The sequence below is a fragment of the Misgurnus anguillicaudatus genome, chromosome 5 (genome assembly GCF_027580225.2).
Source record: "Misgurnus anguillicaudatus chromosome 5, ASM2758022v2, whole genome shotgun sequence".
Taxonomy (NCBI): Eukaryota; Metazoa; Chordata; class Actinopteri; order Cypriniformes; family Cobitidae; genus Misgurnus; species Misgurnus anguillicaudatus.
Window position 1 is genome coordinate 27,891,544 of NC_073341.2, and position 27,337 is coordinate 27,918,880.

The following is a 27,337-nucleotide window of genomic DNA, read 5'->3' on the forward strand; positions in this document are numbered from 1 at the left end:
TTAAATAAATGCATTTAGAAACTCATGTTTCGTTAATAAGAACTAAAAAGTTGTCTAGGCACTATGACAACAAAATTTAAACTTTTATCTGGAGAGAAAAAAATAAGAACTGCTTACCTGGTAGCCATCTTGAGTGTGACAGTCAATTATGCCCCTTACAACATTTTTTTTTTAAATGTTAGTTCATTGAGGGCTTAAACAATGATTGAAAATTGTTGCGGAGGATGAGAAAATTGGTCTTGGACACATTTATATTCCTTATTATTGTCTCTACATTTACCAATGATCACCAAATACCACATGTTTCTTTACTGTAAATCTTTATAGTATAACATGCACTGAAACTTTTAATTTTTTATATTTTTTAATTATAAATATTTCCTTGTCAAAGAACCCAAATCCAGTCATGGACACGTTGCAGTAACGGAACATTTCCCCTTAAATGTGGAAAAAACAACAAAATTGGTTTGTATGATGTCATTTGAAATCATTTGCAAAATAGTACATGAAGAGATGTTTGTAACTGTATGCTTCTTGTTTTTATATTCTTACTTTGCATTTACTTTTTTATCAAAATGTTTCCTGACACCTCATAAGTCTAAATTCACGAGAATCACCCAATTGTGTATAGATTTGCTACCGATATATACCTGGGAGGTACTAATATGCACTCTTTAGGTACAAAGGTGCACTTTTTGAAAGGGTACTGCCCCAGTGACAGCTTCTGTACCTTTATTTCTGAGAGTGTGGATGTAAGTCAGTAAAATTTTGTTTACCCTCTCTGTGTTTCATTGAAGAAACGAAAGTTAAATAGTTTAAAGCAGTGATGACAAATTATTTATGAATTTTAAATATTCACATTCAGTGTTTTTTTAATGTATGATGAAACATGAGTCCATCTTATTGTTTTAAGTGTGTTTTCTTGCACTTGCAAGAACATTTTTGGCTTTATATGACAGTATTTGTAATTGTACTGTGTATACTGTTTGGTGTCAGCGTCACTCAAAAGTTTTCAGTTAGCGGTCATTGTCAAAGTTAGCTACTGCATCACCTCTGGAGAACCACTAACATTTACTGTCCTGTTCAAGGGCACAAATAGAGCGGATAACAGGACAGCTGGTACATAACAACCAGCAGTCCACCAGTAATAGCTTGTTGTTGTTGGTGTTCCTCTGTGGATTTTGGTTACTGTTAGTGGTAGTCTGATCCTGATTACTGATTCAAAACAAAACTTACAGCTGGTTTTAATTATGCTAACACTGAGAAATCTTAAGGGTTTCCACAGTGAATTACTGTACTTATGAGGGACTATGTAAATATATTTCTTTTATTATAAAGAAACTATTAAAATCCCATTGTAGTTAGTTCCAATAAACAATGTGTTTTTTTTCTATGATTTATTTATACATAATTTATAAACAATTTGAAACAGAAGTAATGAACAAATCTGACAGTAGACCTCCAGCTCACAGATTCATAGAGGTTTATTGATTATATCAATCTGTCATCTCTAATAGACAGCTTTAATAAAAAGTAAAGGCATTCAGTTGTATTTGTAGATTTGTTTGTTACTTTTTGTTTATTTTAGATCAAAGTTTTTGATTATAAGTGGATAGCCAAGATGAATTGACCAGTATTGGTTCAGGACTAGAGGTCATCACGGGACAACTTAGATCGGAAAACCCGAGGTCCGACCCGAGACCCACACTGCAAAAAATGACTTTCTTACTTAGTCTTTTTGTCTTGTTTTCAGTAAAAATATCCAAAAATTCTTAAATTGAGATTTAATTTAAGATTTTCTTGATGAGCAAAATGACCTAGGAAAATAAGTCTAGTTTTAAGTGAATTAGTGCTTAAAAAAACAAAAAAGTCTGCCAATAGTGTAAGAAAAAATATCTTGAAATACGTTTACTTTTTTCTTAAACAATTAATAAAAAAAAAAATCTTACTCCATTGATAGATTTATTTGCTTTTTTTAAGCACTAATTCGCTTACATTTTATATTTTTTGTCTTAAAACTAGACTTATTTTCCTAGGTCATTTTTTAAAAAGAATTTTTAGAAATTTTTTAAAACAAAACAAAAATACTAAGTAAGAAAATAATTGTTTTGTTTCTTTTTATCTGACTGGTGTATGTGGGCTGCAGACTGCACACACGTATGGTGCCGTTTACATTGGGGTCCAGTCGAGCCACTGGTTTGGTTTAGTTTTGGGTCTGATTTTCTCGGGTTTGTCTCGGGTCGGGTCTTTCTTAAAAAAATAAAAGATTTATGCACGTCGGGTTCGGGTAAAAAGTGATTTGGGTCATTTCCGGTCAGGTACATTTCTTTGGACCAGACAAGACCTCTAGTCAGGACATTTCTAAAGTGGAACAATTTATTTAGTAGACTTGTAGTCTCTTTAACATACACAACAGAAATAAATTGAGTCGTATAGTATACTGTAAGTGCCCTAGGAAACCCAACAGTCACATACCAGCCTGGATAAGAAGTTTGTAATGGAAATCGTTTATTTCATTGGCAGAGAGTGAAAGCAACATCGACTCTACTCATTTACTCCTTTGCTTTCTGTGCTAGGTGTTGTTATAGTGTATATTATAATTTACTGAAGTGAGACATGTGGACTCTTTATTGTGTGTTCCTGCATTTTGAAATAAGTGCATCTCTCAAATAATCTTGACAAATACATAAACCTTTCCAAATTCTCTAACGTCACAAACACCATCTGCTTCTGTTGTTGTCCTGTTGCCCACAACGGAGATCTAAATAAGCAAAGCATGTGCAAAAAAGCAGTAGAGACCCATAAACCTTCAAAAGTAGAATATGTTTAGGTTTGGTGTTGTTGCCTATTGATTAAAGACCAACAGATTCAATTCATGAGCTATTAACATGTCATGGCATGATTTAAATTTGATAAAATTGTAAATTATAATAATGTATAACATTAGATAGAACAAACATTATTTACTAATTCCATGTCTTTTGAAAACGGTGTGAATGTTTTATTTCTCTGACTACAAAGATTTAATATCCAAATAACCGCTGGCAGTCAAACTCAGAATAACAAAAACTATGAGGGGACTTGTGCACTACATCTTAAGTCTATAAACTCATTTGATAGCTTTGTGTGAGGAACAGACAGAAATGTTATTCTACAATGTCATAATTCACTCGAAATCCAGCTGAAAGAAATGTGATTTATGTCTTGGTGGGAAATTGTGTCATGGTTAGTTGGCATACGAATCGACTTGGAAAGAAAGTGTCATAAAATAAGCACACATTAGTAATTAGTTTGATTTAGTAGTTATGGTCCTGACTAATATCTAAAAGTACTTAAAAGTGAAATTCCTTAGGAACCTAATGAGCTGCCTACATACAGTAGCCAGCAATTTAGTGCATCATATGCACCTTAAAGGATTAGTCCATATTCTTAAAAAATCCAGATAATTTGCTTACCACCATGTCATCCAAAATGTTGATGTCTTTCTTTGTTCATTCGAGAAGATATTGGGCCCTATCTTGCACCCAGCGCAATTGACTTTGTCAGTGACGCATGTATCATTTCGTATTTTGCACCGGCGCACAGCGGGTTTTTCCCTCCACAGACGCACATCGGCAAACTAGGGAATGAACTTGCGCTCCCTGGGCGGTTCAGCGCAAAAAAGGAGGCGTGCTCCGGCGCAAACCATCTCTTATGCTATTTTGCAGTTTCAAAAAACAATTGCGCTACTAACCAAAAAAAACTAGTCTAAAGTCAGCTGCGCGTTGCGCGTGGTTCATTATGCTATTTTAAGGGCGCATGCTTGACCATAATGTATAGCGTGCACAACGCGCATTGCTTATCTAATCTACACAGATGCAACAGTTATTTTTGCAAATCATAAATTGTTACAATAAAAAATATAAGATAAGGGAAATCATTAAATCATAAATTGTTACAATAAAAAATATTAATACATGAGATAAGGGAAAGCATTGTGGTGAGCATTGTGGTGATAGTTTTTATTTATTTTGTGTGGCAGCGTTAAACAATTATCATGCAAATAACGATTAAAATATTTTCATAAGTTTGTTGTGTGGCTGTATTACGTTTATTTTATCTAAATAATAATTAAAATGTTTTCATAAGAAACCTTCATGTATGTGAACTTGATTTGTAAGTGTACTTTGGAGTTGGACCTTGCTTGCGTTTCTTGTGTCCGATTTAAAAGCCCCCAAACCCTTTCAGCGGTGAGGGTGGACGCAGCGATGTCCTCCTGTGTGCCCGGCGTGCCCGATTTATGCTGGCAAGCTTGGGATCCCCCTGTCTCCTGACATCATTGTAGTGCTTGGCGCAGCTGATGAGACAATTGTGGCTATTTCCTCTCACGCCTATTTAACCGACGCTGATTTGGGCGGGTTTCTCCCATCCCCATACAAAACAACTCTGTCTTTGACTGCTCTTACAAGAACGTCGGTCTCCTCGGCTGTGAACCGCTTCTGGCGTGCGCCTGTCAAATCCGTCATAATAATAGCAACCCGCCATGGAACTTGCGCCCATGCGTTTAAAGGGAATGTTGGCTATCGTTCTGATTGGTTTATTTGACGTTACGCCCAAACCACACCTATGAATAATGAACCTACTTCAGACCAACCCCTTATTGATTTGCGCCCGGCGCAAGACTTATTTCTCCCGCCGGGAAAATAGCAACAACGCCCAAGATCCGCCCACAAAGTCACTTGCGCTTTGCGCTTCGGACTTGCGTTTCAGATCGTTAAAATAGGGCCCCATTATGTTTTTTGAGGGGAACATTCCAGGATTTTTCTCATTTTGATGCACTTTGGTGGACCCCAACACTTTAAGGTTTTGATGCAGTTTAAAGTTGCAGTTTCAACGAAGTTTCAAAGGACTCTAACGGCATTACGCATTTACGTGAGGTCGCGCTGGCGTGTCACAGGACCGGAGGAAGACGAGAAGTTGTTGTTTAAAAGTGCTTTTTTTTCTTGTCAAAAATGACAACCGTTTCGCTAGATAAGACCCTTATGCCTTGTTTGGGGTCATTTAGAGTCCTTTGAAACTCAGTTGATACTGCAGTTTTAAACTGCATTAAATCTGTTATGTGTTGGAGTCCATTAATGTCCATTAAAATGAGAAAAATCCTGAAATGTTTTCCTCAAAAAACATAATTTCTTCTCGACTGTACAAAGAAAGACATCAACATTTTGGATAACATGGTGGTGAGTAAATTATCTGGATTTTTTTAAAGAAAATTTACTAATCCTTTAATCATGCTACCTTGTAATATACTGAACCTTGTTTGGGGCAAATTCAAAAGTATGCATGTATTAGTAAAAACAAATAAATCTTAGATGGCCGGTAAAGCCTAGGAAATAAAATACAATTGCATTAAATGCAGATTATTTTAATTACAAAGAATCTATAATATTTGATCAGGTGCCTTTGTATTGCAGTTAACAGATAAATCTGTGCTACTGTATGCATTTATTGCTTTATAAAGTTTTGTATCATTCGTGTGCACTATAAATTATTACATTGTACATCAGTGGCGGCTCATGACTGCTCTTCCGAGGGTCATGAATTCAAAATATGTCTTCAGAGTGTCATGTGTGTTGCTCGTGTTTTTAAAATATGTGTTTGTTGCATCATGTGAACTATGTTCATCACGTGTCTTGTCAAAATAAGTGCCTGCTGCACATGCATTGAAACGGTTTATGATAAAAGAGACGCTCACGTTCACAAAATACTCGCAAGATACTCCCTTAACAGTAAACTCTGATTACGCATGAGATTATACAAGTATCTGGCAAACGCGAGCGTCTCTTTTATCATAAACCCTTTAGACGCGTCTGCAGCAGGCACTTATTTTGACATCACACGTGATGCACATAGCTTCACCTGACTCACAGAACACATATTTTGAAATGACAAACCACACACACATGGTGGGGCTACATACATGTTGTTACAAGCTACGCATTGCGTGCCCTCGAAAAATAAGTCACCGCCTTCCACTGCTGTACATAAAGCTTACTGTACTATATCAGTCATTCAGTGATTGTTAAGATGCTCCCTTAGGAGACAACTAACTATGTATGCAATAGTCTACGAGGCAGCTCACCAGTTTCCTGAAGTTTTTAAGCCAGTGCTCTGTATTCTTGTGTGGTTGTATTTGGAGTTGTGTGGATCTGTGAAGGCTGTCAGCAGTCTGCTCTGTCTGTGTGTCTGTGTGTGTGTGAAGGCTAGACCCCAGTAACCATGTTTGACAGATGCACTCATGCGCTTGCAATTATTTACACACCGCAGGCACACCGCTTTGGTCATCCTTTGAACAGAGAGAGGGAGAAAGAGAGGTTAAAATTGAGGAAAAGGAAGTTGTGAAATTAATATCACTGTCACCGCTTTTGATGACATTTGACAATGGCAAACCTTTATTTTCTGACCCCCTTATAGATGGACTTAGGTGTGTGTGCTGTAAGCTGCACACCCTTCACTATTGTCTGGATGTACTGAACACTTCAAAATCTATTACTCTCATAGACACCATACACTCACCTTCCACACAAACCCAGATTTAATTGTGTTTCCTAAACCTCTCAGGTTCTATCACCTTCCCTGCGGTGTCAGTGGAATGTTAGAGGAACTATTTTAGCAGAGCTAAAATGAGCTCGTAGGACGTCACTTGTCGGCATGTTGAAGTAAAACCTCTGTTGTTTTTTCTGCTGTATTTGTCATAATATCATTACCACCTCCAAGACTGTGTAGCATTGTATTAAAACTCTGCATACAGTTAATCTTTGTCTTCTCTGTAATTGTCTCCGTTAAGCTCGAAACCATTATGTAAAGACATGGGGCTGTTTATACGTCATTAATGACTCATCCTCGTGTCGTTCCAAACTGGTAAGACCTCCATTCATCTTCAGAACACAGTTTAGGATGTTTTATATTTAGTCAGAGAGCTTGTTGACCCTTCATTGAAAATATATGAGCGGTATACTGTCCATGTCCAGAAATGTAATAAAAACATCATCAAAGTAGTCCATGTGACATCAGTGGGTCAGTAAGAATGTGCTAAAGCATCGAAAATACATTTTGGTCCAAAAAATACGACTTTATTCAGCATTGTCTTCTCTTCTGCATCTGTTGTGAAGCGCACGCGTGAGACTAAAGTCACGTGACTGCAGTGACACTGCTGACGTGTTATCTGGTGCGCCCAAGCTGTTTTTTTTTGTGCGCCCGGGCTTCGTTTACAGTCTGAGAGAGACTGCGCGTTTGAAAAAAAACTTCGCAAACATATCTGAGGATAACACGTCATCTGCAGTCACGTGACTTTAGTCTCGCCGCGCATGCACTTCACAACAGACACGGAAGAGAAGACAATGCTGATTAAATGCATAATTTTTGGACCAAAATGTATTTTCGATGCTTCAACGCATTCTAACTGACCCACTGATGTCACATGGATTACTTTGATGATGTTTTTATTACCTTTCTGAACATGGACAGTATACTGTACATAGATTTTCAATGAAGGGTCAACAAGCTCTCGGACTAAATCTAAAACATCTTAAACTGTGTTCTGAAGATAAACGGAGGTCTTACGAGTTTGGAACGACACGAGGGTGAGTCGTTAATGACATTATTTTCATTTTTGGGTGAACTATCTCATTAAGATGCGTTTTGGTCAATGGAATCACAAGTGGACAAGAGAATCATATTCACGTTTACACCTAGTATTTTATTCTATCTCTTTTGTCCACTTTTGACCGCTTATGTCCTGATTACTGAGGAGGTGGTCTGTGGGCGAGTCCCTCTGCTTTCATTTTAATGCGAGCGTGAGAAATGACAAGTTTAAACTGATGTACACTAATATTAGGTCAGGGTTTTTGCTTGTGTTGTTGGTAAACATGAATTTCATAGCAATTGATTAAATAAACTCGTGCAACGTTCACACACTCACAAAATGAAACAAAAATTGGTGAAGAGGTGGAGAGCAGCCCCTTCAGTTTTATCAATGAAAGCCTAATGCTCCGTTCACACCAGCCGTGGTAGAGACGTCAAGCGCGAGTGATTTTAATTGTAAGTCAATGTAAAGACGCATTGATGCGCGTCTGGAGGCAAATGAGGCGTTTAGCGCGGCAGACGCGATTCCGCCTTATTCGCGCGTAGGGCAGGGTATCGATTCATATGTTCCAGATGGATTTGATTTCGATTCACAAGCTATCGATTCGATTTTTGATCTGAAACCGCCATTTTAAGGACAGAATGAATGAATGACAGGCTCGCCTCTCGCTCCTTGGTAACATCGCACAAGGCAATAAAGTGGGTGACATCTAGTGAAGGAGACTAGTAATTAGATTAACGTTAATCTTACGTTCAATGTTTGCGGAAATAAATATGAAAGAAAAAAAATCGATTCTGCTCTTTGAGAAGGGCGTTTAATCGAAAAATCTAATTTTTTGCCCTGGAAACGAGCAAATTGAAAAATAAAAACTTTGGCAGAAAAACGCACCACGTTAATCAGGAGCTTGCTCTAGTAGTGATGTGATTACAGAAAGCGAGTGGAGTCCCAGATGCCCCTCCCATGACGCGGATTTCCGTGTGAATGTCTCGATGACTAGCATTTCACATGCAGCTTTCACGCGCGAATGAAGCGAATACACTGAAAATGTGCAAGTGTCCAACTAGGTGTGGTAGACGCGAATTTGGCGCCTCAAACGCGTCTGGTGTGACCCCACAGTTAAGATCGCGCTGAACATGCGTGGCTTCAAGCTAGAAGTCAGGTCTGGTGTAAAAACATTACACTCTGTAAATTACATTTGATCAATAAGTGAAGAGTAGGCGGTCTTTTGTGGCTGCTCGAACACATTCAACCCTCATCTACACCACAAAGCAATCAGTTCGAATGCGTTTTCGACTACAACTGAATGTGGCCTAAGTTGAACAAGCTCAAAATGTTTCACACCCTGGTTACACCTGTATTTACTTGTGATCTGATCGACCAAAATGCATCTTAACACCAGGTGTAAACAGCCTCTTAGTCATGTTATCTACAAATTTAAGATTAAATTTGATGAAATTTGCATCCTGCTCACTTAGCATGCTAACAATGAAACGGGCAGACAGTCCACTGAAGTGTAGACAGCTTATTGATTATAACAGGAGTGATACGCTTTTTGCACTTGTGACACTCGCCTCTGGTGTAGACAGGGTGTGAAACTGCTCTCACGCAAGAGAAATCCAGCAGAAGTTCACCAAAAACATCAACACTGTTGTGCTGCCATGCATGAAATGGTATTTCCTACTGGAAATGGTTACATGGTGTCTAACGTTACAAGACGCTGTAGCATGTTGTAGTCAGATATTAAGGGTGAAGGGTGAAACTGTGATCATTTACAGTAGACTCTTCAAATGTTTAACTAGAATGAATAAAAGTAGGTTTAATAATGCCAGAACATCACAAAGAAAAGGAAAAGAAGAGAATGAGATGCGGAGGTGAAGACAAGGGAAGATCGAGGGAAATATTCATCGAAATCTGTGCGCTGACGTCACTTCTCCGCAGTTCTGAGGTGATAATTCACATGTGATAGCGGTTGACAGCAGGCTCTAATTGGCCCTCATGTGGGTGGTTGACCTTTAGAGAGTGTGCCTGTCAATGCATTGCCATCAGGACAATGTTGATGCTCTGAACGCATCGCACTCTGTGACAGATCCATGAAACACCCAAACTGTCAGAGGTGTTTTTATGTGGGGAGGTGAGGAGAACGTGAAATGTGAGGAGATTGTTGTTTTAAACAATAGTAATTTCCACGGTGTGAAGTATCTCCATAGTAGCTGCAGTTGTTTTGTGCAGAGCTTTTCATCTGTGCCTATATTCATATCTATTGGAAAATTGGCCTTTTGGTGGTTCAAATAATTTATCAATATTTTTTATATAATGTGCCTAGTTAGGCAGTTACATAATAACTTACAAATGCAACCAAAATATATAACATGAATGTTTAAGTTAACTCTTTAAAAGTGGCACAATCTCTGTACCAATTGGAACATGTACAACAACAAATTAACAAAAAATAAAAAAGTAAATAAAGAAAAAAGATGAGATAAAATCCAGCTTATGATGGCAACAGTCAATGTATTTCAGTATTTTGTGGCAAAATGTGCAGTAGTGACAATCAGGTAGAAAAAAAGAATTAAATTGAAAAATAAATGTTAAGCATTTAATCTGTCACACAACTTCTAACAGTCAAACAAGTGATGCAGTTTTTTTTTTTTTTGAGAGATTACACTGCGTTTTGCATGGACATTATCACCTGCAGTGCTAAACAACACACGCTTGTCTTCTGTCTTTTTCGCTGTGTATTCACTGCTACAACCGTTTTACGGAAAATAAACGAAAATGCACACTTTGCCGGAAAAGCATATATAGGCATTATGTCAAGGAATAAGGACGTGGAGAGTGTCGAAATAAAGGTACCACTAGGGCTGGGACAAACGATTATTTTTTAAACGATTAATCTAGCGATTATTTTTTCGATGCATCGATTAATCTAATGATTCATTTTATCAGTCCGATTCGACTTCGATTTGATTCTCGATTATCTCCCCATTAATTAACTAATATCAATTTATACATGTTGATTTACATATCTGAATGTAAACATTTCAATATATGTTTATTGCTCTTAAAATTTCTAAATAAAAAAAGACTATACAAGTGCAAAATAATGCATTCTTAGTCAGAGGTAGCATTCAATAAAGCGTTTGCAGTGCATACTGCTGGACAGAGAGTGAATGAAAGTGCAGTCTTCTGGCAACAGTGACATATTTCATTGCTTTCTTTTTAATTGCTCAAATGACTGTTTAAAACACAATTGGCATCACATTCATGATTTTATGGTAAAATGACACGTTTTCGCGTAAATCCACGAGCATTTAAACCATAAACAAAGCACTTTCACTTTAATTGAGCGTGAGCAGCGCAGCAGAACCGACGCAGAAACGATTGCAGCACTGTTGCTACAGAGCCGCGAGCTCGCGCTGCTCATGTGGCGGAGTACATGATTGTTAACATGGGTGCTGAAAAAACCATGCGCCGCGCGGCCGCAGGCACTGCTCATCCTTGCTGTGTGAATTTGTGAAACCGGCGTGGAGTGAAGCCACTCGCGTTGCTACTACTCTACGGCGCCGCCTTTTTGGGTCTGACGAATCGACGCGCATATTTTGCGTCTACGTACTTTTTTGCGTCGACGTCGTCGATTACGTCGACGCGTTGTCCCAGCCCTAGGTACCACATATCGATATTTTATAGGGATGCACCGAATCCAGATTTTTTGGGTTTGGCCGAATACCGAATCCACTGTTTAAGATTCGAATCGAAACTGAATACCGAATACCGAATCCTACTCGCATCCTTATTCCATTAACACAGTAAAACACATTAATGAAGTAAACAACGTCCACAGCAGTGTATTTTTCATTTTATTTAATTTTAACTGTACATTATGCCAGGATGACAAGTTGGAAAAACTATTTTGACAATTACCATATAAGCCTATGCATAATAAAAGCGATGCATTGCGACACGCTCGTTTTTCCAATAAGCAAGCAGCTCCGCGCTGAAAACCGGCGCTGAGCGCCGAGAGTTCAAAAATTCAACTTTGAGTGAGAAGCTCCGCTCGTCAATTTCAGTTTTCACACGGCCGTCAAATTACAGTGGAGGAGGGCGGGACATTACCACAGCAACCAACCGGCTCACAGCAAAAGCCTCACAGCTACCAAGCGCTCGGCTGAAAAACAGCTGGCATTTGCCGTCCTCAAGGCGTTTTCAGCCGTGTTTAAAAGTTTTGGTGTGTCCAGCCCCTAAGGCTCACCGAAAGAAAAAGCTCATCTCCAAGTCAGCACCCGATGTGTGTAATTAACGGCCGCGTGACGTCGACCTGCGTAGCACAAGCCTAGGGTTCGGTGGAAAAAAATCTAGGATTCGGCCGAACCCGAACCCCGTCAAAAAGCCCAGTATTTGGCACTGACCACATGGTTCACATGACGCAACAAACACATATTTTGAAAACCCGAGCAAAACACATGACACTCCAAACACATATATTGAATTTGCGCCCCTCGGAAGAGCAGTCACGAGCCGCCACTTAATTTGAAGCCATGTTCTTGACATCGCCATGCTTTTCCATTTGGGCTACAGAAAGAGTTGTTTAGTTAGTTGTCTGTTATCCAAAGATCTTGCTGTGCACAGTAAGACTAAATTTAATCAAATAAATTAACTATCTGCAAAGGCTTTCTAACAATGAGCAGTAATCAATAAATGGCAGTGGCGCTCTCAAAAGATAGTTGTAGTAATATTTCATAAAGCAAGTAAAGTAAATGCAATGTAAAAAGATACCTCATTGCACAATAAAAACTATTTCATGTATCAATTCCCCTTCAATTTGAGCTTTTATCTGGAACATTATTCCACACTATTTGATAACATTTTACAATTTGTAAATGCATTAGCTAACAATGAGCAATATAGTTTTTCAGCATTTATTGATCATTGTTAAAGGTCTCGTTCTTTCTGTGTTTTAAAGCTTTGATTGTGTTTACAGTGCGCAATATAACATGTGTTCATTTTTCACGTGTAAAAAAAAATGTGGCATTTTTCACACAATTTACTTATCTGTATAGTTTTCACTGTCCTAAAAACAGGCTGATGTCTTCCTTGTTCTATAAAGTCCCTCCTTCAGAAATACGTATTCAGTTCTGCTTGTGTAGCTGGTTTTGTGTGTTGTGATCCGACAGCAGTTAAGCTTAGCCTGCCCTGAGACGATTGAGCCAAAGCTGGTGACTGACATATTCCTGTGGATGGAGTTTAGTCAAAAACTCTTTTATTGACGTCATTTAATCGGGAAGTAGAGGGCTGTAGTCCAAACCGTTCGTTCGCTGTAGGCTTTGGAAGGGGAATATATATCGCCTGGCAGAGCTTTATCATTTTGCAGGTATTTTTTATGCTCTAACAGCAACATTACACACTAACTAAAGTTTGAAAAATGGGATCAGGAAGAATGTGACCTTGAATGTTAGTCAACACCAATACAGTTGTTTATGTTACTTCGTTGTGCATTAATTAATGTTAACACAACTTGTAATTTTAACTCTTTCCTTGCTAGCATTTTTTTGAAAAGTTGCTAGTCAGCGCCAGCATTTTGTATGATTTTCACAAAAGTTTAATGCCTTCCAGAAAATGTTCTTCATTAAAGTGACACTTTGTAGTTTTTTAACCTTCATAATATATTTTCAAGACCCTTAGGATGGTACATCGGCTTAAAATAGGTTAAATGACATGTCTACCATAGCCTGACGGGGTCTGTATCGCTTTTACTCCTACTTTTAAATTTGGGGTTTTGGGTAGTAACCCAAGCACAAAAAGCACTAAAAAATTCTGCTTTATGGCATACATCACTTTCTCCACATCCTCAAATTCGGACGTGAGAGCACAACTATTTATTTTCCTGATGTTTTGTCATGGACGAAGCAGCAACTAAGAAAAAGAAACCAAAGGTTTTGTCGAAGGAGACCAGAAAGAGAAAATTGGAGAGTGACAGAATAAAAAGAAGGACGAGGATCAATAATATTGGGCCAACGTTCGCTCGCTGGCGTATACTAAAGGAGGAGGAGGGGTTCTTGACCGATGCTGACTTTGCGGTCATGCTTTTGGACTAGTAAGTAATGTTATATTGCTTGCATATATAAGTCCTGTCTGGCGCCCGAACACTAATTTTTTTTTTACGTGAATTTACTGAGTTAAACTGAGTTTAACTCTTTCAACGCCAGCATTTCTTATGATTTTCACAAAAGTTTAATGCCTTCCAGAAAATGCTCCTTTTTAAATATATAAACATACAATATATGAAATAAAAGAACAGACCCTCTGCTTTCAAACAAAAAAATCAGTTTCATCCTACCTTCATGTGTTCTGTTTTTATCACCTCTCAAATATGGGTAGGTTTCATCAAAAACATCAAATTTTGAGCAAAAAGCTGAGATAATTCAATTTTTGTGAAGGACTTTTGATAGAGATCAGATGCAGAGCGATCTTTAAAACATACACGGACATACAGCTGTTTGCCCTAAAGCAATACTTCGTTTTTATAAGTTGCAGAAGAGCGCCACCTGGTGAATAATAGCAGTATTGCAGATTGACGAGATAACTCGTCAATAGCGGGGAAAGAGTTAAAAAAATAAAACCCATGAAATTAGATTTATATGACATGCTGGAAGGCACACTTTGTGACCTAAAGAGTTGTCTTCTTTTCCTTTTGCGACAGTGCTGTGGCGCTTGTGGCCTCTAGGGGCGCTAGACGTGAAAAATACATCGCTAGCACCCCCTAGTGGCCAAAAAGTTCAGCGGTGTGCCTTTAAATAAAGGAAAGAACATGACCCTCTGCTTTCAAACAAAAAACCTGTTTCATCCTACCTTCATTTGTTATCTTTTTATTACCTCTCAAATATGGGTAGGTTTCTTTAAAAATACACAATTTTGAGCAAAAGCTGATACAATTCCATTTTTGTGAAGGACTTTTGATAGAGATCAGATTTAGAGTGATCCTTAAAACATACACAGAGTTTGAAGTGGATGCCCTAAGGGAATACTTCCGGGTTTTATAAGTTGTGTAAGAGCGCCACCGCAGCAGTACCTAAATCTACTCGTCCAGCATTTTCTGGAAAATCTATTTCAGAGCCTCTGGGAAACAGTTTTGGATGTTATTTTTGATTGGCTGTGTTAGAGGTTGGCAGTAGGAGGCACTTTGTCACCTTTGTTCCCAAACATTTTGGCGTGTGGAAACTGCCCTGTGAATTTTGTGTACATCTGTGCTTATGTGCTTCTTAGCAGATTAGCATCATCAGTGAGAGGTGTTTGTCATCTACAACAATTGAAAACTGTGTGTGCGTTTGTGTGTGTGTGTGAGAGAGAGAGAGAGAGATATGAGGGAGGATGAGGATAATATGCTAATGATATTGCTGTTACACATCCTGCGTGACTCATCACAGTGTGAGCCAGCATCTCTCAGTGTGGGCACACACGCACGCTCACAATCTCTTTAAAAGCCCGAGATATGATATATAACTGTATTCATTTCTGTTCTGAAGGCACGCTGGGATGCTCTTGTTGGCAAAAACACAAAATCATAGTCATGCAAGTTGATCGCAGATGTACATACTTATTGAAAAACGATGTCTAAACTCTAAAGCATGGCCTGAAATTATACAAATCATTTATAAATCTCAGCTCCTAGCTTGTGAAAACCATAGCAAGCATCTAATAAAAAACTCTGATGCATAATCATCAAAACACCCTCAAGTCATTACAGATATGAGTGGAGCTCCTCTGAATGTGTTAAGAATTACGGATATAAAGATTAGAAAACAGACGCAGCCTCATTCGATCCACTGTTTGCAATATATTGCAACTATGTGGTACTTTATTGAAACCTGCGGGTTTATGGATTATACCTCACTTGCTTTCTTATGCAAGGGCATCGGCGTTAACAAAAGGTTCTTGCGTTTGTCCGCCGTGAGCAACGTTCTGCTCAACGCTATGATGTGCAACGCATTCATTCTGTGTCATGTTGTGTTTCTTACCCTCACACTTGTCTGATGAAGAGGTACTTATGGTTAAGATGTGATGTATGAGTTTATAAAGTCTAGTTTTATCACCCTACTAATTAAACAAATCTGTTTGTGTTTCTCAGCCGCTTTTACGTTATGCGTCTTTTGTGAAATACAATTAGGTTCTGATTTCTGTCCTATATCACATACTGTAGACTTTAATTCCCGCGTTTAATTATACACATTTGTTTCTTCTCTTACAAGCCTTGAAATTAGGTAATAAGTTAGGTGCTAAATTTATGGTGCATACAGTAAATCACTCCACACTGTTTATGTACTGGGGACATAAATGATATCTAGTGTAGCTTGTTGGGGGGAGTTGTGATATTACTTTTTAAAGTGGTGTGATTTTGCCTGCTGGATCATAAATTTGGCATAACAATTTCCCATAGACATTGAAAGATAGTTCTATGGAAGTCATTGGGATTTGGGGAAGGGCTTAGTGGGCTTAGACCAGTAACCCACCTAACAACATGATGGCACCCTGGCTGTAAATTTTAAAAGAGCAAATCAACACTCATAATGTTTGTTTAATGGGAAACTTGGTGATTTCTAACAACTACTGCATTAATTCCTGGTATGAAAGTTATTAAATGGAAATGGCATGCTGATCACACTATTACAGCGCTAATTGCACATGTCATTGTACACATTTGCCCTGATTATTTTTTTGTGTAACCAAAAGTGTACCAGAAACAGAGGGGTACCAATGCAAATAATGTATTTATCTGCAAGGGACCACAACTATGAAGGGTGAAATGGCCTTTTCCTGACCACTATTACTGAAGTCTTCATTAGAGTGCATCAATAAGTCTTAACATTAAATACGTTTTATTTAGAGTTTGTCACACCACGGAAAAATGTGTTATTAACCACCCAGACAGATTTGAATTATAAAAACCACCAAATAAATAAAATAAGTTATCCAAATCTTAAAAAGAAGCAGGATTCTCTGCCCTTACATGCTGGAGGCGTGCCTGCCTTCGGCACTGAAACCACTCTTGGGAAAGCTGCCGACTCCCTTAACTTTCAAATACCACTGCAACTTATATAGAGGCTCCCTCACTAGCTCATGATTGAGCGGGAGAACTGCTAATGCACTAGTTATTATTGTGTTGAAGCGGGGCCATGTTCGGTGGCTCCAGGCCCAGACAAAAAACCCTGAACACAAAAATGGTGAAAAACTGTGAAAGGGTTAAACTCCACAATTCAGTACTTCATAGTTCACATTGTCTGTAACGTATTTCAGCCTTGCATTGTTAACATTTGTGTGTAAAATTTAATTTACACAGACTTTAAAGGGAGACTCCACTTTTTTTGAAAATATGCTCATTTTCCAGCAGAGTTAAACATTTGATTTTTACAGTTTTGGAATCCATTCAGCTGATCCAATCAGTCTGGCGGTACCACTTTTAGCATAGCTTAGCGTAGTCCATTGACTCTGATTGGACCATTAGCATCACGCTAAAAAATAACCAAAGAGTTTCGATATTTTTTCTATTTTTGGACTCTTCTGTAGTGACATTGCGTACTAAGACTGACAGAAAATTAAAAGTTGCGATTTTCTAGGCAGATATAACTAGGAACTATATACTCTCATTCTGGCGTAATAATCAAGGACTTTGCTGCTGTAACATGGCTGCAGCAGGCTTAGTGATATTACGCAGTGCCCAAAAATAGTCTCTTTGGTTAGTTTTTAATAGCAGGAGACTATTTTCAGGCACTGCGTAATATCATTGCGCCTCCTGGAGCCATGTTACGGCAGCAAAGTACTTGATTATTACGCCAGTTTGAGAGTATAGTAGTTCCTAGCCATATCTGCCTAGAAAATCACAACATTTAATTTTCTGTCAGTCACGATGTAACTACGGAATAGTCAAGTTTTAAATAGGAAAAATATCGAAACTCTTTGGTTATTTTTTAGCGTGATGCTAATGATCTAATCGGATTCGGTGGATTGTGCTAAGCTATGCTAGAAGTGCCGGACCCGGAGATCGGCTGAATGTATTCCAAAATGGTAAAAATCAAATGTTTAACTCTAGGGGAGCTGGAAAATGAGCATATTTTTTTGTAAAAAGTGGAATGTCCCTTTAAAACATCTTTTTTTAAAAGAGCCAATGGTATGTATATCTTTTTGTGTGTAATTGTAAATTTAATTTGTGGTGCACACTGAAGGTTAAATCGTGATTGTCTTCTTGTTCTTTAGGCAATCACGCATCTTATTAATTGTGTCACTGGAAATAATTTCCCGTTTTCCTCCAGGCGCAAGTCATTGGTCAGTAAATCACAATGCATATTGCAAGTTATATGAACTCATTAAATGTCTATTATGTGGGTTGAGCCGTGATACAGATTCAAATTGATAGAAGGAAGTTTGTCTTTGTTCTGTCCCTTAACCTTGAGTTTTTCTGACCACATTGTCGTCTCACAAAAGTCACCAGCTCAGTAAGACCCTTATATTATTTTCATAGAATTGAAGACTTGCTGACCAAAGATCTCTTTTGTGTCAGTTATGTAAATCGCTCCCGTCAGCACTATAAGTTTAGTTCAGTAAAGTTTGCTGCCGCAGTAATGTAATTGATTATCGATTAGAAAAACTTAAAGGTCTGACTAGCATCAGCTTGGCATGTTGTTTGTGGGTAAGAGATTTGACATTCGCCTTGAATTTTTAATATTAACTATTTGCACTAGTATTTATTTAGTGGATGCATTTTATTAATATAGTATGTAAGTAAGTATTTGTTTAAATATAAGTATTTAATGTCAATGTAAGTCTGATGACTTTACACAGATTTTAAGTTGGTTCTGTAAACTTCTCAATTGACAAAACAAAGCACTTTCTCTTGTAATAAACAACCAACTTGGATATAAATACAAATGTTGAATCCTCTAAACCTGCAGTTAAGTTTCTGTCTTTATGTGCCCCTGATATAAGCGACACCCTCTATTCATTTCAGCTGCTGGCTACAAAGAAATAACCTTCAAAAACCAATTTTATTTTTCATAAAAAAGCCCTCTTCAATTCTTTTCGTCTGAATGGGATGATGACCCCCACCCCACCAGAGCTTGTCTCCGCTTGCTGCCATTATTCCTGTATTTTGGTTTAAATGACCTTCCCAATTGCTTGCCTGAACCAGACTGTTCAGCACATTGGCATTTCTATAAAATCAATTTGCCAGCCAGCGTTATTTTTTCATTTTTTTTATAGCTTTTGTTAGTGGTCTTGTTAGGGTATTGTCTGTATTGGTGACAGTTAATCGTCAACATTGTCAAAGTGAAATTGCTGCTTGCAAAAGTATGTCTTTATTTGAACTCCATTTGCCACAGCGTTTGTTTAAAAAAGTGACAGTATCCAGACAGGGGTAAAATAAGACACTGTTGTCATTTCATGGCATAACATTGTGATCCGACCCACACGAGCACGAGTTAAATAAGCGATGCTCTTTTAGAAGGAATTGAAGTCTTTTATGAAGGTTCAAACAGGACTGTTTCTATTTGTAAGCTCTCTGTTCTGATTCCACCGTCAAAAAACATCAAAGGCTTGTTGGTTTGAGGCTGATTTCGCTGCTTGTGATGCCAATGGGAGCACGTCTATTCCCTGCAAACTAAAATCCAAATAAGAAATAAATACAGAACTCGTGGAGCAAAGGGACTTAGCCAGCTCTTTCAAACTTGATCCTCCAAACAGAAATGCATGAGTTCGAGACAGCCGCACAAATAGATGCAAAATAAAAACGACCATTATAACTTTTCATTATTTCTGTGACAGTCTTGGTTTGTTTGCTGGAATAAACTTTTTCCAGCTTCATATAAACCTAGTGCATTTGTTCACTTCTCTCTAATATACCTTTATCCCTGTCGCCGTAGCAGCGGCCTCATCTGTCAGAGGGCCTGTTGTTGCACCCGCCGGGCCAGACGATGCGTGACCCCTAGAGTCAAGATATTTCACAGATGAGAAACAGAGGCCGTTGATAGAGGATGAGCGTTGTCATTACTGTGAGATACAAGGCACGGTGTTCATCACTTCGAAAACTCTCTCTCTCTTTCTCTCTTTTGCTCGCTTTCTCTGCTCCATGATGCTGGAAATGGGGTATGATTTAACTTCAGGCCATTTCATTGTTCCCTTTAAGCTTCTTAGCTCTAAAATATTCATATTTTGGGCACAGGAAGTGAAATCTGTGACAGCAGAGAGAGCAGATGAGAAGGAGAGAGTGAGGAAAACAGAGGAGTTTGAAAAAGAAATGAGATGTTTTTGTAGCCGATATGTAAAGATAAGCTACAGACAGGCTTGTTTTCCATACTTATCTCTTTCCTTTTATCATTCCCATCTATTTCTGTGCTTTCTATCCGTCTGTCACTTCGAATGCAGTAAATACTCTATACTTGGCTTTAAGTGAAGAGAGTTGTTGGATTAAATGTCAAAGCTTATTGTGCTAATTACACATCATTATAATGGTAAAATGTTGCAGTGAGCTGGTGTATACGCTGCTTTTGACACATGTTGTGTCATTGTCTAAAACATTGGCAAGTGATATGGCAGCGACACACACACACACACACACACACACACACACACACACAGGTTTGTTTCACTTTATTAGAGACATCTAATGGGGCATACACACCAAACGCGAGTTCAGCGATTTGCCCGAGTAGATTACATACAAAGTCAATGCAAAGACGCGATAGGAAGTTGGTATTTGTTGCACGTTTGCTGCGAAAACACGCGCTTTTCACCTTAAACGTGGTTAGTGGTTTTCACCTTAAATCGCCGACTACGTTTCCCCCTATTGGACGCAGTTTTACTAATAGGAGTACTATGAAAAGTTGCCTGTTTCCATTTCTGTGTCTTTAAACGCTTGTTTTTTTGAAGTCGACAGCTTATAAGAACGTTTTTTTTTTTTTTTTTTGGCTTGTTAGATGTACACCTTGTCACACAGCAGCTTTTAGGTATTATTCTGTTTTTAAGTTTAATCTGTAAATAAGTTTTTATAAGCTGTCGCCTTTAAAAAACGAGCATTTAAAGACACAAAAATGGAAACAGGCAACTTTTCATAGTACTTCTATTAGTAGAACTGCGTCTACTAGGGGGAAACGTAGTCGGCAATCCACTTTATTCTCCTTAAAATCTGGGTTTTACGGCTCGACAGCTTATAAAAACTTATTTCTGGGTTCTTTGGCTTGTTAGCTGTACATATTGTCACACAGCAGCTTTTAGGCATTATTCAGTTTTTTGTTATAATCCAGAAATGACAAGGAGGCGCTCCCCCCGCAATACAAAGTCAATGGAGACGGTTGGATTGCGTTCCCCCCCGGTGGGCGTGGTTTTCAAATTTGCATAACTGCGCTCTGTCTCTATCTGTCTGCAGAGTCTTTGAGCTGTTTTAGCGATCATGTACTCAAATGCAACATTGGCCCGTGTCACCTGAGTGTTTTGTATTACAGGTATTTGCTGACAACAGGCACATCACTTTGTGATTTAATTGCTTAATTATCTCCCTCGACTGAAAACGCTTTTGTTCATGAAAACAGGCATGAAATAAATAATTGCTGAATACACAGTCTCTACGGAGCGCTGTGTCCTCTACGCAACGCATTGGTTTTTTATGCCTGTTACACTACAATGTTTCAAAATACTCTCCAGTTAATTGGTCCTCAGAAACAGAGATTTTCATGTCACCCACAAGTGATTTGACACCAAAATGAAGGTTATAGAAAGCATAGAAAATTACTGTGTCTCACAGGGTTATTATGGGGGGCAATACTGTAGGTGGTCCTGTAGCTCAACTGGTGGAGCATTGCATTAGGAATGCAAAGGTTATGGATTCGATCCCCCCGAGGACACATACTGATAAAAAATGTATATCATGGATCCACTGCAAGTCATTCTGGATAAAAGCATCTGCAAAAAAAACATAAATATGGATGTCAATGGGCAATATTTGTAATTCTGTGGAACGTAAGGCCTTTGGTTATAACTTTACATTTCTACACAAAATAATGTGTTACAAGACATTATTTATTCATACAGCGTTATTCAGTAAAGACTCAAAGGCACTGAAATAAAATACCCCACTAGTTATCAACCAGTACTCGTGCACATCCACAACACACCAAGAACCCATCGCGCTTATAAAAATGCACACATCTGACCTATTAAGCCGAACTCGACACGAAACTGCATTAGGTCCACTTATAGAAAGGATTTAGAGGCGCTCTCATGGCGACTGCACTAGTGGATGATGATTCACGGTGTAAAGCGGGATACACGCGGGCCGCCTCTTCTGGTCCTGCATATAAAACATGCCGCACAATTGATATGCTAATTGGAGGAGCGATGAGTGGGAGGCCTGAGCAGATAGATTCGACTCTCACCCTGAGGACAAGCAGAAAAGAAGAGCTGTTAGTCTTATACTTTCTTTTACAGATCCTCTATAATGTTGCAATTAATAACATCTGACTGCTCCTGCCACATCGTCTCGGAACCGATGCATCTTCCAAACGCCAGGTGTCTGCGGGTAGCCCTCAGAAAATGGCAGCGGGCTGGCGTTTAATTGATGAGTTATTGTAAACATGTCTGGACATTGACTAACCGAGACAGCTGCTGGCTAAGAGGTAGACTCTGAGTTACACCCCAATATTTAGCGTCCGCAGAAACTTTCTTGAGGTTGGGGGAATGGATAGCCACGATGTTTTGATATGTGATGGGAAGGGATAGCGTTTTACTGTCTGGGGACACTGACAACTTCTGCTAAAGACCTTTTTTTTGCATTTTTAAGTGCAGTAATTTAAAGCAGGGGTTCTAGACCTTTTGCAACTTATGGCCCACCAATGATTGTTTAAAAACATAAGAAGGACCACCTTGCCAAATATTATAATATGACTTCAGAATAACAGAAAATTGAAATGTAAAAAGGCGTTAAAAAATGAAACATTTTTACATTCCTTCCACGTCACTATGAAGGATAAAAGTCTAGGAATGCCATTGCTGTCAATGGGAAACTATGGGCATCCGTTCAGGAAAAATAACCGATTTAAAATTCACCCTTTAAGCAGTTACATCTACTTTTACTCTGCAGTATCATTTTTGCAGAATTGGGCATGCCTGAATTTAAAAGAGTCATCTGCCCACATACTGTGGAGTAAATTGATAAAATTTTACAGAAAACTTGTGCTCCACAACCTCTTTAACACATTTTTGAAGATGCAGTTTTGGAAACGCTGGTGGGTCCGCAGAGTTTAAGGGTTAAAGTTAAAATCTAAAATGATTTCTACTTGTAATGACGTCTTTATTCAACACATAAGGGTGATTCTCATGAAATCCAGATTTAGAAGGTGTCCAGCATCAGATTTTTTAAAAAGCCCTTGAAGGCTTTTTTGCACACATAAGATTAAGGTCTGAATTTACTATAACCATTATTTTTAGAGGATTAATTTTTTTTAATATTTCTTATAGAATTATTTACATTTTTTTAGATTATCATTATCAAAAATTATCATTACCGCAACATGATATTACATTAAATATATGCATTTACAAACTTATGTTTTGGTAATGTGAACTAAAAAGTCTAGGTACTATAACAAACAAAATTTCAACTTTTATCTAGAGAGAAAAAATAAGATCTGGTAAACTGGTAGCCATCTTGAGTGTCACAGTCAATTATGTCCCTTCAATTTTTTTTTTGAAAATGTTATTTCCTTGAGGGCTTAAACAAGGATTACAAATTATTGCGGAGGATGAGTGAGAAAATTGGTCTTGGACACATTTATATTCCTTATTATTGTCTCTACATTTACAAATGATCACCAAATATCACATGTTTCTTTACTGTAAATGTTTATAGTATAACATGCACTGAAGCTTTTTATTTTTTTAATTTTTTTAATTATAAATATTTTCATGTCAAAGAACCAAAATACACTCATAGACACGTGTTGCGGTAATGAAAATTTTCCTTTTAAATGTGGAAAAAATAACAAATTTGGCTTGTATGATGTCATTTGAAATCATGTGTAAAATATTACATGAAGAGATGTTTGTAACTAGTTCTTATTTTGAAACTCTTACTTTGCATTTACTTTTTTATCAAAATGTTTCATGACACCTCATAAGTATAATTTCGCGAGAATCACCCCCAAATAACTGAAAGTAACCTGCATGTCAAAAAAATATATGCTGAAGGGGGAAGTTGCACATCAAAAAGTGACGCTAAATGAGATACCAAAGGGACCTTTGTCTAAAAAAAATATATAAGCGCCAATAGGTTCAGTGCAGCTAGTTGATTTTATTAGTAGCTTGTAGAGCAGCTTGGTTTAGAGTTACTTAAAATTACTTTATTAAAGGGTAACTTTAAAGTAGTTTAACTACTTTACCTTCCCCAGTTACAAATGACTCATACGGTAACTTATAGTTTTAGAATAAAAATACAACACTATACAGCACCTAGATTCTGATGTTTAAAATGCAGTTATGTGAAATAGGATTTTGGACCAGCGAGATCCTACTGCAGGCAGAGATATATCCAGCACAACGTGACAAAAATAGATTGCAAGCTGCCAACAGAATGGCTTAGTGCACATCGCTTTATCGCATTCTGCCTGATTGGTGCACATCGCCGCATTGAATAAGCAGTTAAAATAGTGAAAATAAAACAAATCCCAACATGTCTATCGAGACTTTCTCCGGTTTCCAGTACACCACTTTAGTAAATCAGTCCGTTTCGTTCCCTGTATTTTTTTTCCTCCGAGTGCTACGCTCTCCACTTACCAGAGAAACGCCATTCAGATTCAATCCGGAGAGAGGAAGGATCAATAGAGCTTACATGCCCCTCTCACTTTCTCCTCACAAAGGAGTCAGAACTGTATGGCTTTCAGACACAATCCACATGTTCCCTTCCCATATCTCCACTGAGGATTAAACGTTAACAAGGCCTGCCAAACACAGCACTTCCTCTGGCAGAGCACACATGCAATTCTTCTCACGTGTACAAATACATGTTCCTGTAATATAGTGTGAATGTCCGGATCAGAACAGGTTTTTAATTCCCATCACGTGTGTATGTGTGTGATCAGTACAGGGGTGCAGAAGTTCGCTCGGTTGTGGTGCAGGAGCGCAGGCTGCTGGTTGGGGTCCATAATGGCTGGGGTTGGGTGGAGAAGCCCCAGGTGTTGGTGCTTGAGCGTGAGGCCGTGGGGAGCGGAGCTGCTGGGGCCCGTGGAGCCGGCGCAGGTGACAGCATCAGACAGACCTCCATGGAAAAAATCAAGTGAGTGCTTCGTTCAGCTGCCTAAAAAAAATAATAATAATAAAACTGAGGAATGTTGCATTTACTGTCAGATTTTCTTTTACCCAGGTATCTATATTTCTAACAATTCTGATAATCAACTCTATCCTTGTGTGTATGCCGTTAAAGAAATAATTTACCCAAAAAAAGAAAATTAAAAAAGCGCAATAAAAATGTTTTTTTTTAGATTTCAGATCTTATCTGTACATGTGCCTATTCAAGCTTGCTAGCTAGGCATCATTAACTGTTTCCATCCAAGGTTGTCTGTTAAACTTATTGGAATATTGCATAAATCATTTGCGAATAAAACAGCGTTTCCATCCAGTGAGTAAAAGAGAACAAAATCATCACTTCCTACTAAACTGGCTCTTAATATCAGTAAGAAAAGCAGGTGAAGTCACTGTATACAATCCTTTTTTTGTGTATAATAAATGATTTCATGCTTTCGAAGGTAAATTCCTCATGTTTGAGAATGCAGTCAAGTAAGACTTGAGGGTACTTCAAGTTCTTGAAGGTAGTTTTAGACGACAGACATTGCCTATTCATTTTAACTCTTTCCTCACCATTGACGAAGAGAAAATGCGTGCCTGCCAATGACAAGTTTTCCAGCAATACGTATTTCCATTGTTATCCACCAGGAGGTGCCCTTACCGAACTTATAAAACCAGAAAGCAACCCTTTAGGGCAAACAGGAAAAACTCTGTTTATGTTTTGATCATCGCTCTGAATCTGATCTCAAAAGTCCTGGAAAAATTTAATTATCTCAGCCTTTTTCTCTCAAAATTTTGTATTTTTGAAGAAACCTACCCACATTTAAAAGGTGATAAAAAGAGAACAAATGAGGGTATGAAGAAACTGTTTTTTCTGTTTGAAAGCAGAGGGTCTGTTCTTTTATTTGAAATATTGTATGTTTATATGCAGTACTGTACAAAAGTCTTAGGCCACCATGACACAATTACATTTGTTTTTTTTGCAATGTTATAGTGATCATATATAAATTGTTTCTCAATTGTCTCTTTAATAGAATACACCCAGAAAATACAGAAAATGTGTATATAGTATTAAAAGCTGTAAAAAATGTAAACTGTTTTTTTCCCCAAGTTTTTAGAGTAAACTCCCCTTTCACTTAAGTAGTAGTAGTTGCTCTTAAACCTTAATAAAATTAAATCCTAATTTCTAATTTTAAAGCAACACTAAAGAGTTTTTGCTCTTTGCTCCCCCTACAGGTTAGAAGTGTAATTGTCCATTACCACTGTCGTAAATACTGCAGCATAGCTGGCTTTGATTGGATTGTAGTTCTGCCGTAAAGCAAGTTTTTGTAGCTTTCACTCGAACTACAGGACCGCGACCCGACGGTTGGAAACTTCTTTAGTGCGGCTTTGGCCGATACAGGGCTGCAAAGCGAATGTGAAAGTGCCGTTCACCCTGTTTCGAGTGGATGAACGACTGAAACTTTTTTGGACACATTATTTTAAGGTAAAAAACTCTTTGGTGTTGCTTTAAAGGAATTATTCTTTTTACTTCATTCTCCTCAAAAACGCTCAAGATGTGTTTAGTGCCTAGAGAGGGCAAACCGAACACCGACGATGCCTAAAGAAGACATTTAGTCCTGAAAATGTGTATATTTTGTACATATTTCCTGCATTTTCTGTTTCTTAATTAAATAGATTGAAAAATAAATATGGATGGACATTAAATCTTCTAAAACAACAAGGTGGTGGTGGCCTAAGACTTTTGCACAGTACTGTATTTAAAGAAGAACATGTTCTGGAAGGCATTCAACTTTTGTGAAAATCATAAAAAATGCTGGCATGGAAAGAGTTAAGATCCAAGTCCAAAACAGTGTTTCAGATGCCGTGCAACAAGATCGTCCCTTTTTTTATATGAAACTAGGGATTTATTTGGTTAAAGTGTATCTATTATTGATTTCTTATCGCATAAGACATATTTACGAGCACATTTTTTAAATTAATCTTGGCATTGTTTTTATGCAATATCCCAAAATTTGCATAAAAACGATCATTTTTTTCGGACTATAAGCCGCTTTTTTCATAACTTCCACTATATGCTGCTCCTGTATTTTTGTAATTCAATCGATTCAGTGATGCGGAATGTCGAGTATGCGAACTTCGCTAGTTGGTTTGTTCGGTTAATTTAGCCTATTCAACCTTCCAGGTAGGTTCTGTTTGCTATGGTTTAGCGTTTAAAATAACTGATAATATTACTTTAACGTACAGACATCTATTCAGCCTGCTGTTCTGTCTGCTATTGTTTAGTTGAATAACTTGCCTTTCCAAATTAAATGTCTGTTCCTCGGCTTGGATTTTGTATAATAATTTTCTAAATAAACACAACGTATAGTCCACTGCGACTTTTATATGTTATTTCGT

At 38.0% G+C, this 27,337-nt stretch overlaps 1 protein-coding gene across 1 annotated transcript in view; it reads left to right on the top strand.

The window, feature by feature from the left end:
* The window catches only part of nphp4 (nephronophthisis 4), a 186,137-nt gene that overhangs the window by 44,745 nt on the left and 114,055 nt on the right, over positions 1–27,337 (top strand). Inside the window, exon 5 of the mRNA XM_073867390.1 lies at positions 24,736–24,929. Within this exon, the coding sequence (XP_073723491.1) occupies positions 24,736–24,929 (194 nt within the window). The remainder of the gene's footprint in view (positions 1–24,735; positions 24,930–27,337) is intronic.